General features: G+C 37.3%; 8 protein-coding genes across 8 annotated transcripts; 4 read left to right on the top strand and 4 right to left on the bottom strand.

The window, feature by feature from the left end:
- Window positions 1–9: 9 nt before the first annotated feature.
- EV154DRAFT_572664 (uncharacterized protein) lies at window positions 10–1,067 on the bottom strand (the record flags this gene model as incomplete). The annotated part of the gene is made up of 4 exons (XM_051606352.1): window positions 10–21; window positions 83–779; window positions 839–980; window positions 1,046–1,067. 4 exons carry the CDS (start codon window positions 1,065–1,067, stop codon window positions 10–12), a joined length of 873 nt encoding a protein of 290 aa, XP_051449924.1.
- Window positions 1,068–2,426: 1,359 nt separating this feature from the next.
- On the top strand, window positions 2,427–4,873 carry EV154DRAFT_194688 (uncharacterized protein). The gene is made up of 6 exons (XM_051594303.1): window positions 2,427–3,510; window positions 3,598–4,014; window positions 4,088–4,373; window positions 4,458–4,519; window positions 4,580–4,637; window positions 4,694–4,873. Exons 1-6 carry the CDS (start codon window positions 2,554–2,556, stop codon window positions 4,723–4,725), a joined length of 1,812 nt encoding a protein of 603 aa, XP_051449925.1. The 5' UTR covers window positions 2,427–2,553; the 3' UTR covers window positions 4,726–4,873.
- EV154DRAFT_534564 (uncharacterized protein) lies at window positions 4,862–5,969 on the bottom strand. The gene is made up of 2 exons (XM_051604035.1): window positions 5,204–5,969; window positions 4,862–5,133 (listed from the first exon to the last, which is right to left on the bottom strand). The coding sequence occupies exons 1-2, from the start codon at window positions 5,646–5,648 to the stop codon at window positions 4,973–4,975; spliced, it is 606 nt and encodes a 201-aa protein (XP_051449926.1). The 5' UTR covers window positions 5,649–5,969; the 3' UTR covers window positions 4,862–4,972.
- Window positions 5,970–5,977: 8 nt separating this feature from the next.
- On the bottom strand, window positions 5,978–7,255 carry EV154DRAFT_433205 (glycoside hydrolase; the record flags this gene model as incomplete). Its single annotated transcript, XM_051596722.1, has 4 exons — window positions 5,978–6,405; window positions 6,468–6,560; window positions 6,616–7,098; window positions 7,165–7,255. The coding sequence occupies 4 exons, from the start codon at window positions 7,253–7,255 to the stop codon at window positions 5,978–5,980; spliced, it is 1,095 nt and encodes a 364-aa protein (XP_051449927.1).
- Window positions 7,256–7,703: 448 nt separating this feature from the next.
- EV154DRAFT_608372 (uncharacterized protein) lies at window positions 7,704–8,794 on the top strand. Its single transcript, XM_051607682.1, has 2 exons — window positions 7,704–7,899; window positions 7,960–8,794. The coding sequence occupies exons 1-2, from the start codon at window positions 7,778–7,780 to the stop codon at window positions 8,732–8,734; spliced, it is 897 nt and encodes a 298-aa protein (XP_051449928.1). The 5' UTR covers window positions 7,704–7,777; the 3' UTR covers window positions 8,735–8,794.
- A 2,844-nt stretch (window positions 8,795–11,638) lies between these two features.
- EV154DRAFT_534575 (uncharacterized protein) lies at window positions 11,639–12,900 on the top strand. The gene is made up of 2 exons (XM_051604036.1): window positions 11,639–12,769; window positions 12,878–12,900. Exons 1-2 carry the CDS (start codon window positions 11,844–11,846, stop codon window positions 12,885–12,887), a joined length of 936 nt encoding a protein of 311 aa, XP_051449929.1. The 5' UTR covers window positions 11,639–11,843; the 3' UTR covers window positions 12,888–12,900.
- A 37-nt stretch (window positions 12,901–12,937) lies between these two features.
- On the bottom strand, window positions 12,938–14,637 carry EV154DRAFT_608374 (TLD-domain-containing protein). The gene is made up of 2 exons (XM_051607683.1): window positions 14,414–14,637; window positions 12,938–14,361 (listed from the first exon to the last, which is right to left on the bottom strand). The coding sequence occupies exons 1-2, from the start codon at window positions 14,597–14,599 to the stop codon at window positions 12,964–12,966; spliced, it is 1,584 nt and encodes a 527-aa protein (XP_051449930.1). The 5' UTR covers window positions 14,600–14,637; the 3' UTR covers window positions 12,938–12,963.
- A 365-nt stretch (window positions 14,638–15,002) lies between these two features.
- EV154DRAFT_475437 (kinase-like domain-containing protein) lies at window positions 15,003–16,375 on the top strand (the record flags this gene model as incomplete). The annotated part of the gene is made up of 7 exons (XM_051597978.1): window positions 15,003–15,078; window positions 15,130–15,322; window positions 15,397–15,537; window positions 15,599–15,715; window positions 15,786–15,819; window positions 15,882–16,097; window positions 16,169–16,375. The coding sequence occupies 7 exons, from the start codon at window positions 15,003–15,005 to the stop codon at window positions 16,373–16,375; spliced, it is 984 nt and encodes a 327-aa protein (XP_051449931.1).
- Between the last annotated feature and the right edge of the window lie 121 nt (window positions 16,376–16,496).

Here is a 16,496-nt window from a genome sequence, read left to right on the forward strand (position 1 = left end):
CATGTTCGATCATATAATGTACTTCAAAAGACAGTTCAGATGTATATTTATCCAAATCGATTACTTTTGTTGCCGGACGTACTGATATGGGTGATGTTACATTAAGTGGAGAATTTGTAGCTTGAGTAATTTTTTTCTCCAAGGCCTCGTGTGACATGTTTTGAGGACATAATGGCATGTTTCTTACTGATTTGAGAGGAACGTCAAATTCGAGCCGATACACGGTCCAGTTGCTCATATTGATTGTATGGTTAGGAAAACGACCACCAGGAACGACTGGATCCTTACTAGTAGCGGTCGCTCTATGTTTCATAATATCCCGAGAAAATTCGTCCAAGGGTATCTCAACCACCCGTTCCCAGTGTTTCAAATGATAATGATCGTCTAATTGTTGCATGGGGATTTTTGATTTCCAAAAATGAGCTGGGTACTTTCCAATAATCGTAACGGACGAGATATTATCGTGACGTTGTAACAAAATTATATTTTTAAAATCTTTCTCATCGTAATCAATACGAAAACGATAATAGCCATCCACATGTGCAAAAAAAATATCGATATAGTTCCTGTTTAGGTTGATGTCAAATGTGACAAACTCCTGTGTCGTCCACTCCTCAATAAATGCGTGTTGTGTGGCCAAACCTCCCAAGGAAAGTTTATTTGCTGGAACAGGTGTACTTTCTTCTGACAAATAGTCGGATAATGGGATCTGCTTAATATGTATTAAGCGGTCGTTGATATATATCAAATGTGTATGTAGCTGATCCAAAGGTTTAAATCTAATCAATTCAGTTATTATATCAAAGTTTATATAACAAAAAAGGAAGTTCATATTTACGCATAGATTACTGCTGCTACTGACAATTCTGTCTTAAGCTCAATTTGCTTTATAGTTCCAAAATCGCCAAAAACTTCCCATAATTTTTGACGATCTGTCTTGGGGCTGAGGTTGGTAATAATATAACAGTACTCGCCGTCGTCTATACATTAAAGGAAAGGGGTTAAATTTATTGGCACTAAGTTGTTCTGCAATTGAATGTCTAACCTGAAAACCTTGGGGACGACATTTGAATGAGAAGATAAAAAATGAAAAAAAGAAAAAAAAAAAAAAAAAAAAACTGTGTCGGTTGATGAAATTAAGTTTTACTGCTCAGAAAGGACGGGCCTAAGCAGTAGTGTTATCATGTCTTTGGTTTACACAAATATGAAACTTTTAAAGGAGAAATACGAGTAGTTTTATATCAGTTATAAATAATAGGGTGGTATAGGAAAAAACTTCTACGATATATATAATCTGGGTGCTCATATGACAGAACTAAGCCCTTTAGGTATTATTATTTTAAGTGTGCGGCTGTCAAAGAAACATTTTACCTAGTCACGAGTTTCTACACTGTTACGTGAGAGGTTTATATTTTGTAAACACATTTAAAAATGCCGTCAACATCGAAAATGATACAGTAACAGCTCATTATTTTAACTCTCTGAACGTGATCTAAGATAAACTGACATATATTTGAAAGGGTAATTACGATTGTTTTTACTTTCCCTCCTATTTATATAAATCAAATTTTATCGAACAGTTGCGGTTAGTTTTCGAGAGCAAGCTTGAGCAATTGAGGCCATTGGGTAAAGCGGTTTAAACAATAAGAATCAGAAATGCATGCAACAATATCAGTGCCCCTTAATGATTTTCGACATTTTAACAAGAAATTTGATAAGTGCGTTCAAACACATTCTATCAATTACGTTTCTTTTATTCGTTTCGCTCGTAGATTATGCAAAAAAAGTTGATTTACTTCTGAAGAAAATATCCATGTCCTTTGCCCCTGATCGAAAATTTGTTTTTAAAACGAAAGAATTTTTTTTTTTTTTTTTTTCGTCAAACTTGTGTTGAATTGTGTATACCACAACATCAAAGTCCACTTTATGAAAAGACTATGTTGGTCGTTCATTCGGCGCGCAAAGTAGTTATTAGACCTTTTTTAGACAAGTTATTCTTCCAGTATTGCTTATTATCCAAGTATAATTCTCCTTTCATTTGCATAAAAAAAAGTCGTAAACTCTACAGCTATAACATGACATTGCGAGATCCTGAGTAGCCTGCAGGATCACACTGTCTCGTAGTAGGGTAATCTATCAACACAGGACTGATCTTCAATTTATGAGGTGCATCAAGTAGGTATTTAATCAAAAAAAAAAAAAGAGCTTTTTTTCGGGGAGGACAACTTGCTCTTTTTCTTTTTATCCTACTGCAATCGCAATTTACAATGGACGTCTGTAAGTGTGGAAGTACGCCCATTAGTTTAGAAGTTAAAACTGCAGGTAAAAATCGTGGCCGATGGTACTTAAAGGTAAAAAATAACAATAATAAAAAAGCACCACTATCTTTTTCTTTTCTTTTCTTTTTTTTTTGACAACCCAACCCGACGTTTTTTTTTTACTTAATTTTTCCCCACACGTTAAAAGTGCCCCACTGGTGTATGTTCTTACTTCGTGTGGGATGAGTCTCCTCACCCCTTTATCAAGCATCCAGAATATGCCTATGCCTCCATTATGCCTCTTAGTGGACAACGATTGAATTCGATCAACAAATTCAGAGCGAGTCAGAAAGACAAGGAGACATCATTAACTAAGACCAAAGTACGCGTGGCCTTTAGCGTTATTTCAAAGGACCTCATTGGTATTAAGGCAGAACAAAATTTGACTTTGGATCCCGTCATTGCAAATATAGAGCACATCGAATGGAGTGCCAAGTATGGACAATGGACCATACCGGCCTCAGTGCCGATGTATAATCTCGCCCTTTCCTCTTTGCCAACAGACACACCGAATCTACTGATCGACATCGATCCCATTCCGACAGCCCTTTTGGATAGTATTATTCAGCGAACGCTATCAGCGCAGAACGCAGGACAGCGTGATTTGAGTGATTTGAGCTACATGGAAAGTAAGTGGACGGAATTTGTTGGTTCAGAGACTTGGACAAAGATGGGATCATCCATCCAGAGAAATGCGGTTCGTGTAGGCATCGAGAGAAATTGTCGTATTTTATTCGGGAACGAGAATGGAATTGGATCTGTCCAGCAAGCATTGGCGTTGACGAAAGTGTACGAGGAAGAATGGCCTGTGATGGTAGCCTGTCCTGGCATTTTGTGTCAGACGTGGAAACGAGAAGTGATGAGTTTTTTGGATCTGGATGAAGAAGAAGTGTGTATTATGGACCCTAAATTACCAAAAAGCGAGGCCTTCAAACAAACTACTACGATGAAAAGGAAACGAAAGGAACCAAGCGTTCGTATGTCATACGCGAAGAAAATGCAGCAGCGACTAGAGGGTGCATACGAGAGTGACAGCGAAGAAGAGGAGGAGGAGGATGAATATACGACCACTAACAACGTGAAATTCTACATTGCCAGTCATGAACATACTGCTAAGCGAAGGAATGAGATTCGAGCACAAAAGTTTAATATCATGTTATGTGCGGATAGCCATTACTTGAAATCATGGACGGTAAATTAAAATTGCGTGATGGCTACCATGCCACTGGACTCTGATTTTTACTAACGATGTCGTATTTCATTACATTTATATGAGTAGAAAGGTGAATCCAAGTTTATCTGCACATTACTACAAAGTCATTCGAAGTCAATCCTGATATCTGATTCAGCCCAAAGCTGTTTACCAGTCAATATGTACACACAACTCCAAGCAGTAGCACCTGTGATGTTTCCAAAATTCGAAGAATTTGCCAAGCGATATTGTGATCCGAAGAGTTCGGTATTTGGACCCACACACAATGGAAGATGCAACCAATATGAATTTACATATCTGCTGGACACAAATATTTGGTACTGTCCTAGGCTAGATGAACTGAAACCTGAGTTTCCCGATTATGTGCGACAAAACGTTTGTTTCAGTATCAAGAAAAATGCACAATTAAGTAAGCAAGTGGAATCATTGGATATTGGTTCGGGTTTGGATCTTGAAGAAAAAATCGATTTGATTGAGGAACTGGTAATAAGATTTTATTTTACAAATGAGTATCAAATAATTGACAATGGGTTATCGATTTATTTATTTTTTGCAGCACAAGAAGACGGGTGAAGCGAAAAAGGATGGAATCAACGAATACATTGCTTACGTGCTTGAGACTTACAAAAGGCCGAAAGTAGCATTCATCTATCGTAACGAGCAAGTTCTCAGGAACTTGGAGGAGTGCTTGAAATCGAAACGAAGTAAATTCGTGAATTTAAATAACTATGATTCGGCAACGGAAACCTGTGATAATTACAACAAAAGCCATGCTGTGCAAATGATACTGATAGATATGAACTTGGAGGGTCTCGACGTATCTTTACATTGTGTGGATATAGGTATTATTTTTATTTTTTATTTTTGTTTTTTGTTTATATATGGTGATATGTAGAGGTTGATAAATTAACCAAGTTTTAATCTAGTTGTTTTTGTTGAATTACCGCTAGAAATGGCAAAGCTTTATGAAGTCGAGTCATTTTTTAAGGTAGGTTAAAACGACAATGTCTATTTATAAACCTATTTAATTTATACGTTCTTTATATAGAATAACGCCCGGAAGGGTCCACTAAGTATCAAGTATTTAATGGCCCTGAAGACAATTGGTATGTTGAATACATCTTTTCTTTGTGATATAGATTTTTCTTACCTCTTAATCTAGATGATTACCTTTGGCCATTGATCCAACAGTAAAGGGACCAACAAATACAATAGTAAACCACACTGTAACAAAAAAAAAGTTTTGAGTGTGCAATTACTTCGCAAACAAAACTAAATCCCTTAATTATTGTTGTATAAACAAGTAAAAATAAGCTAATTACACAATATAAACCTTTGACACATGCGTTAAATTTATTAAAAAGGGGGTGGGTAAAGGGATTAAATCTCGGGTAAGGTAACTCGTTTTCAAAAGGGGAACATATGTACTTTTTTTGTAAGGTTACACGCTGCTTTTTGGTAACATTTTTAATAAAGGTGAAGCCATAATAGCGTCAGGTAAATCATTGGATTTTACTCCTGATGGTGTAGGAAGTAATGAATACGAAGAGGGTGCAGAAGCAGCTTTTATGTCTGCAGGGAAATCGCAATAAAGTGCACCGGCTAAATTGGAAGTAAAAAAAAAAAAGTGAATATTATGTTGTACAATGCTTTCTTTTTTTGTTTTCCCTACCATTTATCCCGTCAAAGCATACAAGACCCGAAGCACAGTCACGAGATAACCATTTACCAAAGTTACAGGTCAACCATTGAGTTGACTCACCCGATTGAAGACACATTTGATGGCCTGAATTGGAACATGGACCACCATGAATAGCCGTCACAGAACCAGTAGCGGGGTCGGCTTGGACAGAAGAGGCATAGTCTGGTTCAGCTGACGTAGTACTGACTGGTGTAACGGATGTAGACGATGTGGGAGTATAAAGACCAGATGACACTGGTGTATCTAATTCAGAAGCTATGTCTGTAACTGGTTCAGATGATGAAAATGTAGTATCAACAGACGATGTAGGTGTTTGGACTTCAGATGAGGAAGGGGTATCAGCTACAGACGATGTAGGCGTATCAAGTGCAGCCGATGCAGGCGTATCTACTACAGAAGCTGATGTGGTCTCCATAGAAACTGTCTCAACTTCATCATCATAGAAGTCTTCCAGATCATCAGCATCGCCAGACCATTCGGAATCACTCGTGGGGGCAGCGGGGGTTGATGAAACAGGAGTGCTATTAAGCTCTCCATTAACATCACTTTCAGGGACTTCTTCAGGGTCATTTGAATTTGTAGTGAGAGGATTAGAACCACTGATTGAATTTGGGCAGGAAGAAGGAACAGAAGTATGAATCTTGTTCACGACATCCAACAATTCACCGTTATCTTGATGGATATCCCTAATTGTAATAATAACAGATAAGATAGCTGATTCAAAGGGCCAATATTATTCCTGTCTTACCAAACCATAACACCACCTAAATCTTCGCAAACAGCATGCTCCACTTTTATATTTAAAGATTGAGGGTCATCATATGAGATGAAATTTTTAGTCTCAGGGTTAAATAACCAAGGAGTTTGGGAAACTTCATCCCAGTTACGTTGCCATCCCTCACCGGGTGTAACGAAATCGTCTTTTAAAAGACCTTCTTTACGAAGATTGGACCACTTCCAGATACCGGAAAGTCCTCCAGGTTCCTTGTTACAATAAGGATCATCCCAATAAGCATCATCAGAGTCTCCTTTAGGAGCACCAGCAACGGAATCTTGAAACTGACTCTTATCTATTGTCATATCACCCTGAGCCTTCATGGAACGGCCATAGAAAGCTAAACCGGCAGTTATCTTGTTGCTTGGAACACCGGCGGCTTTCCAATCTCGTATACCTAAATTATCCCGATTGTTAGAATGCTATAAAAGGTAATTTTACGATTTTGTGTGACAGTACTTTCGACAAATGAAAAAGGTGCACCTTTGCCGTCCCCGGCCACTTGAAAGGGGGCATTAGGGCCCGTGGTGGAAGCCCAAGCACCATTAATGTCTATGAATAGCGAATGAGTTGAGGTATACAACAACAAAAAATATAAAAGGTTTACCGTAGGTCATTAAATTGACATGGTCGAAATAAGGAACAAAAGCTTTGAGGTCGGTCATTGGTACGCCGGATTTGATAAAAGGTTGAACATGGACGGCCATCGAGATTTCCTTGTGTTCGTTGGGATATTTTGTATCCAGTGCCTCACGTAATTCTTTGAGTAACAACAAAAAATTGTCTGCATCATTGTCAGCAAATTCATTACAGCCAGCTGCCTGCTTTCCGGGATATTCCCAGTCCAAATCCACGCCATCGGTACTGTACTTGTCAATGAAGTCGAGATTCCAATCAATGAATTTCTGACGAGAATCAGCAGAAGCTACCATAGGACTGAATCTTTTGGAGCCGGTCCAACCTCCTACTGATAACAAAACCTTGGTTTTGTTTTCATGAGCGAGCTTGACAACTTGGGGTAAATAGGCTTCGATAGCCCAATCATCAGAGAAAGATGGGATATTGTCGGGATTATTAAGTATGGCAAATGCTATTGTACGGGAGGAGCACATGATTAATATTAAATGTTTATCTGATTTCATCCGTTAATGCGTACCGTAATTGATGTGGGTATACTTTGTAAAAGGGATGTTTTCTACTGGATAGTTAGCGTATAACCAGTTCGGGAAGTATCTGAAATGTTGCATGTTAAAAAAAACAGCATATCTTACAATTATATGAGTTATTTTTATTTTTTTTACCCAATCACCATTTTTGTGGAACCTTCGCACAGAGCAACGGCGGATGCAAGTGCTGCAGCAATCAATGACAATCTCATGTAGTAAGTTCAATGCAGAAAAGAAGAATAAATAAATGAAAAAAACTAATGAAGAAGGGATTTATATGTAAATTATCTGTTTTACTGGTATGTCAGTATTATTTTAAATTAAGGGTGTTATTTTATTTTTTGAACAGTTTGGTTTGATCGTTACCCCATTCTCCGCATTGGAAAATTTTTGTGGCGTCTCAAGTCATGTTAGCTTCAGAAAGTCGGTTATTGAATACAAGGGCCTGGCCCACCTTCAATTGTCTTCACATAATACACAACTCCCCTCCACCCCTTGATTTTCTTTTTATCTATTTTTTTCTTCTTATTTTTTCCCTTTTTTTCTTTCTTCATATATTTTTTTTTTTTAATTTTTTTTTTTTTTTTTTTGGATTCTTGAAAAATGAGCACACACCGTAAAAAAAAACCAGTGGAATTTCATTTTGTAGATATGAATGATCCTGATCGATACAAGAAGCTAAAGGTCGCTCGTGCTTGTGATTTTTGTCGTCGTCGCAAGTCAAAGTAATAAAAAAAAAATAAAAAAATATATAAAAATAAAAATTTAATTTATGTTTGTGCTAGATGCGATATCGGTATTCCAGGTTCCGGCACTTGTTCAAATTGCCTAAAACACCAAATGGTTTGCATCTTTTCTCCTGTTACAACTACCCGGGGAAATGAAATTATACGCCCTGAGCCACAGTTCAACATGTATGACCAATTCCTGATTAGATTCCCTTTACTTTTAATAAAAGACGGGCAAGCCGGATATGAAACGAACCTAATTGAGACTCCTCCTCCTCCTCCTTCACCAATACAACAACAACAACAACAACAACAACAAATCGACACTGAACCGTCCATTAATTTGGAATCAAAGCTATTTGAACTCTATTTTGACCATATTCATCCCGCATACCCAGTTCTGTTAAAGCAGTCGGTCATGAACATACATTCTCAAGACAGATTATTACTTTCCAGAGGCTTGCGTTACGCTATCATGGCATTAGGTTCATATTACTTTCCATCACATTCATTACCGTCCTTATATTCGATAGCACAACAAGAAGTATCAACATTAACACCCCGGTTAGACTCTGTACATACATTGCTTTTATTATATAAACATGACGAAATTCATACTTCATCTGGCCACGGCATATATTTTTTAGAAAGAGCGCAAGAAATGATTGGTCAAATACAATCACTAGTGCCTCAACATCAAGAAATGATTAACCGTGCTCGGTGGATCCTATTTAGTTCCATTGGTTTCTCTAACCTATCCGATCCGAATTTCAACAATTTATACACCATGATTGATTGGATGACTTCCAAAATGCAAAATAGAATTAAATAGAATAGAATTAACTCCGGGAATTTGATTTTCCGAGTTAATTTTTTTTTGTTCCAAAACCATAAAATAGAATTAACTTTCAATAAATTTTATTAATTTTCATAATTCAAAATTTCTTGCTCTCTCGCCTTCCAATTAGCATAGTAAACAGTATTAATTTGGTTGACGCCAACCGTTCTTACACTGAAGTTGTGTAGTCTCCATACAAGGGTCAAGATTTCATAACGCTTAATTTTATCCGAAGGAAGCTTGGTATGAAGTCTTCCAAAAGACCCTTGTATGGCTCTCATACCCCATTCCACTGCCTGTCTATGCTTGGTAATGATAGCATGTTTCTTTTGTGTCTGCACGTTGGCTCTTTCAATGCCAATTGCGTTTTCTCTTGGTACACTTAGCACTTTGTTTTCAAACTCTCGCTTACAAGGGAAAGCAGAATCCGCAAGAAGCTTGAAAGGGCTTGGACATTTGTAAGCAAGAAACCTTTCGTAAAGTGGAATTGCTATTTCGGCATCATGCCAAGAACCAGGACAGTTATATCTATAAGAAAAAGAGTCAATTTAGTTTTGTTTGTTTAGAGAATCAAACAAGTATGTCAATCCTACCTCACATAGGCGATACAGCCATCCGGGGTATATACTAAAACTTGTGAGGCATAGCAATCACCTTTCCATCCGTTATAGTACGCATTTTGCTCGAATGGGTCTTCAGGATGTTGTATTCTAAGGTTAAGACCGTCAACAAAGCCAAACACTCCTTCTAACACCTGTTTCTCAAAGTCATTTGTGGTGTTCGTAAGCACCATATCGTTAAACGTTGTCATTTCATCTGTAGTGGGCCAACCAATTTTCCAACGAGGGTCTTTTTTGTTTTTTTCAAAAACGTTTAAGAGGGTTTGAATACCCATAGTTTTAAATCTACTGAGTGTTGCAGCAGGGACACCAAATATTATACAGAGTGTCTCCTGCTTCATGGTGTTATGCAACCACATCAGAACCAAAGCAAGTGTCATCACCGTGTCAAGTACTCTTTTACGTCCAGCCGTGCATTCGGTTGGATATTCTTTTTGGAATTCTTCGTGTAATTGATCGAATGCTCCAGTCGTCAAACCAAAATGACACATAAAGGCATCATCCTGACGACCATCAAGCAACCTTTTAGCAGCCGATTTAGTAGGTGAATGCAGACTTTTTGACGTTGTGTAGAATCGTTTAGAAATACGGCGTTGAGATTCAAGATAATTCATGTACTGATAGGCAGCAGCAGAAAGCAAAGTAATATGCGATAATAATGCTAATTTACGCTTTGTTATAGGGGGCATTTTGTATCAAAAATATAAAGGGGATAAAGAAAAAGGAAATGGATGATAAAAGAGAGATTAACTTGTATTTCGTTACCAATACAAAAGTGACAACAATTGGGTTCCACAACATCGAATCTCATAAGTCACGCCATATTATCCCAACAAGATGATTGATTCAAACAAGTCTGACATAATAGCGTGCTTTATTAAACAACGTGTTATAAAAACCATAATTTTCGCTTTTTAAAAAAGCCTTTTTTCTTTCTTTTCATATAACTTAATAAAAATAACAATGGGCAACGTAACAGGATCTGTCAGAATGACTAAAGATGAAAAAACCTATTTACTGAAAATAGTAAAGAAGGTTTTGCCAAGTGGAGCGGACGAATGGTCCCGTGTAAGCCAAATATATATGGCTGGACAAAAAAAAATTGTCGAACAAGAAAACGAGGCCATCAGGTTGGAAACAGGAACCAAGGGAACGAAGGTTGCCTATGAGCGTAGCGGCAACTCTTTGAAGGCGGCTTATCGTACATTGAGAACGGCAAAAGCACCAACAGGTAAATTATCATATAATTCGAGGTGTAATGAAAGAAATCTTGCTAACAATGATACAAACAAAAAAAATCTATTAGGCAACTCAACCCCAACTACTTTGATTACTGATGCAAAAACAATTGAGGACCAAATTGCAATCAAAGGCTGCTTATCACAGCTTCATGGTCACACGGATTCCGAGGATGAAGAGAAAGCAAGCCGCATGCATCATGGAGGTAGCGGCTTTCGCTCAATTGATGATCTGGTAGAGCAGAGTTTAACAGACAGTGACAAGAGTGAGGCATCTCCTCGTGCAGTTGGTAGAACGGTGCCAATGCCAAAGAAGTCCAAAAATACCCACCAGCATATGGAGGACTTCAACAACCATTTTGGTGTCCTGGCTGAGGCAATTGCGTTGTCTCTTCGGGGAGAAAATGAACCAAAACCATCGGTCCCAACCACACGTTCCGAAATGACCAACGTGACCGATGTCAATTTGGAAATGATTGAAAATCGTCTTGGAGCTGTTGACAATCAATTTGAGGAGGTCAACATTCGCCTGGATGGTGTGAAAAATGGCCTCAAAAGTGAACTCAATGATGTCAAAAAGGAGTTCAACGAGTTGAAGGAGACGGTAAATTTAATCAATATGTTGATTCGTATCATATATATAAACTCTATCTAACCGACTACATTATCAGATGTCAGCGATGTTTGAATATATCAAGACATCGGTAGCTAAGGTAGTTTAACTATTATAAATCATGTTTTTTTTATTCGTACTAAAAACCATAATCTTTATATGCACATTAGCAACCTATTCCTACTTCTGAAAAGGGCAAAGGCACCCGTTCCCAGAAGCGTAAAAGAGCCGAATAAATAAACGTTTTTGACAAATATTATCCATACATCTCATATCTATTATCTGCATATTATTAGCGTTTATCAGAAACAAAGTATTTAATAGAAATGTTTTTTTTTTTTTTTTGGAGTTAATTCTATTTTAATTCGGGGGGGTAGGGGGGTCGAATTAACTTCAAAAATTTAAGCAGTGAAATTTAAGGTTAATTCCACGTTACACAACCCAAAAAATTAAGTCTATTCTATTTAATTCTATTTTGCATTTTGGAAGTCATCCATTTACCGCTCGAATTACCTCAGGCCTTGGCAGAGGAGTTGGATTGTGAAAATGATACATGTTCGGCTCAACTTGGTGTAAATCGGTTTGCTCAGATTGCAAATCTAAGCGTTCTGTATTCTCATACTGTTCAAAGTATGATTACAAATTCAACCTGTCAGTTAATCTGTTTAAAGCAGTTTAAGGAGATTAGACAACATTGGCATGATTCTTTACATCCCGTCACTCAAAGTAGACTAGTCTTGCTGTGTCCAACAGATGAAGAAGAGATAGATATCATGATTTTGTATAGCGCTGTACTATACGATATGCTATATTTGCTATTGTTATCTCACTATCATCTAGAAACCGAATGGGACCGTATCGAAACTGCCTATCGATTACAACGAATGGTGCATACGCTTGTCAGGCGGCCTTATTTCTCCAGTGCCATACAGTCCAGGCGAATGTGCTGTTTTGCACTCATGCTATGCTTACAATCAAATATATCAAGAGAAGACGATAAAATCGATAGTGATTTCGTTGACCAAATAAGACAGTCAATGCAATATATAAAACTCGACGCAAGAATTGACAAGGAATTATCCGATTTATACACAATGTTGAACAGCCAAAACAACGTATTGACACCACAAATACAACAACCACAACAGTATCAACAGCAAGACTATTTCAGCCTAACCCCACAACAGTTTAATTCGACCACAACATCTTCGCCTGTAGATAATTTAGCAAACACACCTGGATTATGGTCGACCACGACCAATGGTGGGCTGATCACGCCTATTCGAGAAGACGTAGGAACGAATAGCCAGATTACTTCAGAATGGATTTTGGAGCAGCAAAGACAACACGATCAACAATTTCAAACATATCAATTACAACAGTTGCCACAATACCAAACTAGGATTCCCTCATACAATAATTATAGCAGTAGCAGTAATAATACACCATTAGCTACCACACCCAGCTACATGAATACCAATAATAATAGTGAAGATTATTTCTATTTAAATCCAGGTCATTGGAGTCCATCCATTGATCAACTCAATCAAAGCACGAGCTATCTCAAAATACATAATAACGATCAGCACCATAATACATTTACATTACATCCACCACCACCGCCACCACCACCACCTCCACCACCAGCACATTAGATTTTATATACCTGTATATAAAAATAAAATAATACCCCCCCCCCTCCCTCCTCCCCCAATGCTTTTTTGTTCTTGTGTTTTTTTATTATTATTAATATTATCGCTCTTGTCTTTCATCAATAATACCGGCCATTTTTAAAAGCTCCTTATCTAAATTTCCATCTGCTTGTCTTATGTTTAAACCATTTCTTCGTTCAGCTTCTTGTTGATCAAACTTCCACTCTCGAGCCTGTCTTTCCCGGTCTTTTTCGTTGCCTAAACCGAACACTTCGATATTTTCCGTGTCAAAAGGGCAAGTAAAGTTGAGATGTCTTCGACTTTTGGTAGCACTTTCGAATGTGGGTTGAGAAGGATAGGCTTCGTTTTGGTATAGGCCTTCCTGTAGGGTATTTTGCAAGTACAAGATAAATCCGTTGGGTGTTGGATGATTTTCATTGGACCCAAATCCGATGCCAAAATCATGATGATAATAAATGTAATTTTCCGTCTTATTAATACCTGTGGATCGAAAAATGTCGAATTGAGGATCCAACTCAAATAAGAAACATTCACTTGATCCCCAGAAATGTTTGGATTGTTTCCATGGTTGTGTGATAAATGCTCCCAACGTCATGGATCTTTCTTTATTGGACACTTGCATCACCAGTAGTGTTGGGCCCGGGTATTTAAACACATGAGACTCAAATCGATTCATCGAAAAGCCGTCTCTGTCTGCAGAGTATAATCGTGTCCATTGTTTAGTTATCAGAATTGTTTCGGGTAAAGCCCATGATATCAATGTAGAATATAAGGGTGTCAGTATATCACTATCATCTACAATAGGTACTTTATCTGGAGGTAATAATCTAGATTCATCACTATTATGATAGGTAAATGACTTTGTGATAAGTGACTGTAGTGGTTTAAACAGATGAGGTGAAAACGCATCTTTCCACTGCCTTAATAAACAATTTGAAATACAAGGCAATTCTTCGTCTTCCAGGGAGGATGGCTTAATCGTGTTTACAATGTTGACAGCCATTTGCCGAATACGCTTGAAATCATGTGAAGGCTGATCTGCCTCACCAAGCCACAATAGTAAAACAAATAATTCAACAAGATCGCGACACAAGATCTTTGATCCATCATCCTTGTCATCCTCATCTGGTTTAGGGTTGAAATCTAAATCACTAAAATCAACGCCGAGTTCAGCTAAAGAAAGTCCCTTGGATGAACGATCAGCATGTGTCTCTTTAGGTGGTTCAACAATAGCTGCTTTCTCTTCCGGTATGGGTAATATGGATAATGATTGGAAAAATAATGATTCTGATAAAATGCAACCGGGGATTTCATTATCGAGGCGTCCCACCAGAACTACAAAGGCAGTGATAAATGCGTCAAATGAAAGAGGCACTGGTCCTGCTACAGTACAGTTAGGATAAGAACCCAAGTATGAAAATGATTTGAATAATAATACAGCAGCAGGTTCAACTTGTTGTGGAAAATTTAAATGTTCCTACTTTTTCTTATTAGTTTCATATACAAGGTGAGAAAATTGCAATTTTTACCAAGAATTTTTTGGCTTCAACACAACTAAAACCATCAGGAAATGTCGACTGTAGTTGTTTGAACGTATGCTGTAAAGACACAATCTCAACTCTCGTCAAGTGCTTTTTTGGTTTAAAGTTGGACTTTATAGAAGGTCTCGCTGTTGGCTTTTCTTCTACTGTTTCTTTTCCGTGTGTTTGGCCCATGATAATGAAAATGAATAGCAAATAAAAAAGGTGTTGATATTTTTCTCACACACACACACACAGACAGACATGCGTCATTAATTCATGATTGAAATGCCGAGCTAAAACGGTCTTTTAAAAATATTTGGCATTTGTGTGATACACACATTCCTTTAACAATTGTCAGATAGATCAGAAAAGGTTAATCATTAATTATTGTCCGAGAATAAGTTATCTTCATTTCGACCATCGAATGTCCATATACATTTTTCCCCTTTTTTAATCAGTTTTTTCTCATTTATTTGTTGTTTCTCTTTATTTTCCTTTTTTTTTCATCATGACACTAATAGACACAATGGCATCCCCAGCACCGCAAAGAAGGCCTTTAGCAAAATATCCACATAATAAGCATAACTCACCCATCATGTCTCCTGGTAATCGTCGTCGAAAAGATGTCGGCGATTACTGGCTAGGCAAGACATTGGGAAGAGGTTCATCAGGTACATTATTATTCTACTACCCTTTTTGTATTAGGGCTAATATTCCTATAGGTCGCGTCAAGATTGGTATTCATAAAGTTACGGGTGAAAAGGTAGCAATAAAGATTATATCTAAATCTCATTTGGCTGCCAATGCCTCAGTTGAAAAGGCTGTAAAGAGAGAGATTGCAGTCATGAAATTAATCAGCCATCCTAATATTATGAGCTTATTGGACGTTATTGACTTGTCGGATTCTCCCAACCTGTAATACGAATATTTTATTTTTATAAAATGTAAACAAAATATATATTAACGCCCTCCCAAACCCTTTTTGGTAGATATTTGGTATTGGAATATGTTCAGGGCGGAGAATTATTTGAATACTTGGTGTCTCAAGGAAGACTTTCTGAACAAGAAGCAAGAAAATATTTTCAACAAATTATTATTGGTCTTGACTACTGTCATCGTCATTTGATTTGGTAAAACGTCCTTTTTTTGGTCAACATGTAGTACTCCTCATTAACATGTTTTCTTCTTCAGTCATCGAGATTTAAAACCAGAAAACTTGCTGCTTGATCGAGAAAAAAATATCAAGATTGCAGATTTCGGTATGGCATCACTACAGCCTACGGGTTCTTTATTAGAAACTAGCTGCGGGTAAACTAAACAGAAAAGAAGGGGGGGGGTGGGGAAGGGTTTACATATGTTTCTAAGTCTCTTATATTAGTTCCCCACATTATGCAAGCCCTGAGATTGTCAATGTAGTACAACGAAAATAGTAATCTTCACAGTATGAATTAACTTTTATTTAAAATACTTGTAGGGTATTCCATATGATGGATCAGCTTCGGATATTTGGTCTTGTGGAATTATTCTGTATGCGCTGCTAAGTGGACATTTACCGTTCGATGATGATAATATTAGACAATTATTGAATAAAGTCAAGGTTGGAAAATACAAAATACCAGAACATTTATCAGCTGATGCAAGAGATTTAATTACGAAAATTCTAGTCATCAATCCATCAAAACGATTAACGGTACTTGGCAAATTATAATCGTTTTTTTTTATATTACGACATAATTATTAATTATTCTTAATTATTCACAGATGAAACAAGTTCAAAATCATCCTTGGTTTACAGTAGACCCTCCTCCAAATTTAACAACTTTGCCAGACCCTCCCACTGCCACAGAAATTGGAAGACCTGTGGCAAATGCTTCGGAAATTGATGATCGAATCCTGGAAACTTTGAAAGTCTTGTGGACTGATTTATCTGCCGAAAAAGTTGTTGGTGCCTTATTAAATTCTGAGTAGGTTTGTAAGAAGATAATAGATAGCAAAAACAGCAAAAGAAGAGAAAAAAAAGCCGAGAAACATTTAAGGCCATGAATTGATTAGTTTATCTCTCTTTTTTTTTTTAGATACAACATGCAGA

The sequence above is a fragment of the Mucor mucedo genome, assembly GCF_025094135.1.
Source record: "Mucor mucedo strain NRRL 3635 chromosome Unknown EV154scaffold_344, whole genome shotgun sequence".
Taxonomy (NCBI): domain Eukaryota; kingdom Fungi; phylum Mucoromycota; class Mucoromycetes; order Mucorales; family Mucoraceae; genus Mucor; species Mucor mucedo.

What these genes read in the sequence shown, in the direction of transcription:
- EV154DRAFT_534575 (XM_051604036.1), top strand. Translation starts at nt 11,844, where the DNA reads ATGATTACAAATTCAACCTGTCAGTTAATCTGTTTAAAGCAGTTTAAG.
- EV154DRAFT_608374 (XM_051607683.1), bottom strand. Translation starts at nt 14,599, where the DNA reads ATGGGCCAAACACACGGAAAAGAAACAGTAGAAGAAAAGCCAACAGCG. An exon ending in TTGAAGCCAAAAAATTCTTG is followed by an intron (nt 14,362 to 14,413) that starts GTAAAAATTGCA and finishes AAGAAAAAGTAG; the next exon opens with GAACATTTAAATTTTCCACA.
- EV154DRAFT_194688 (XM_051594303.1), top strand. Translation starts at nt 2,554, where the DNA reads ATGCCTCTTAGTGGACAACGATTGAATTCGATCAACAAATTCAGAGCG. An exon ending in ATTACTTGAAATCATGGACG is followed by an intron (nt 3,511 to 3,597) that starts GTAAATTAAAAT and finishes TTATATGAGTAG; the next exon opens with AAAGGTGAATCCAAGTTTAT. An exon ending in TTTACATTGTGTGGATATAG is followed by an intron (nt 4,374 to 4,457) that starts GTATTATTTTTA and finishes GTTTTAATCTAG; the next exon opens with TTGTTTTTGTTGAATTACCG.
- EV154DRAFT_608372 (XM_051607682.1), top strand. Translation starts at nt 7,778, where the DNA reads ATGAGCACACACCGTAAAAAAAAACCAGTGGAATTTCATTTTGTAGAT. An exon ending in TGTCGTCGTCGCAAGTCAAA is followed by an intron (nt 7,900 to 7,959) that starts GTAATAAAAAAA and finishes TGTTTGTGCTAG; the next exon opens with ATGCGATATCGGTATTCCAG.
- EV154DRAFT_534564 (XM_051604035.1), bottom strand. Translation starts at nt 5,648, where the DNA reads ATGGAGACCACATCAGCTTCTGTAGTAGATACGCCTGCATCGGCTGCA. An exon ending in ATGCTTTGACGGGATAAATG is followed by an intron (nt 5,134 to 5,203) that starts GTAGGGAAAACA and finishes CTTCCAATTTAG; the next exon opens with CCGGTGCACTTTATTGCGAT.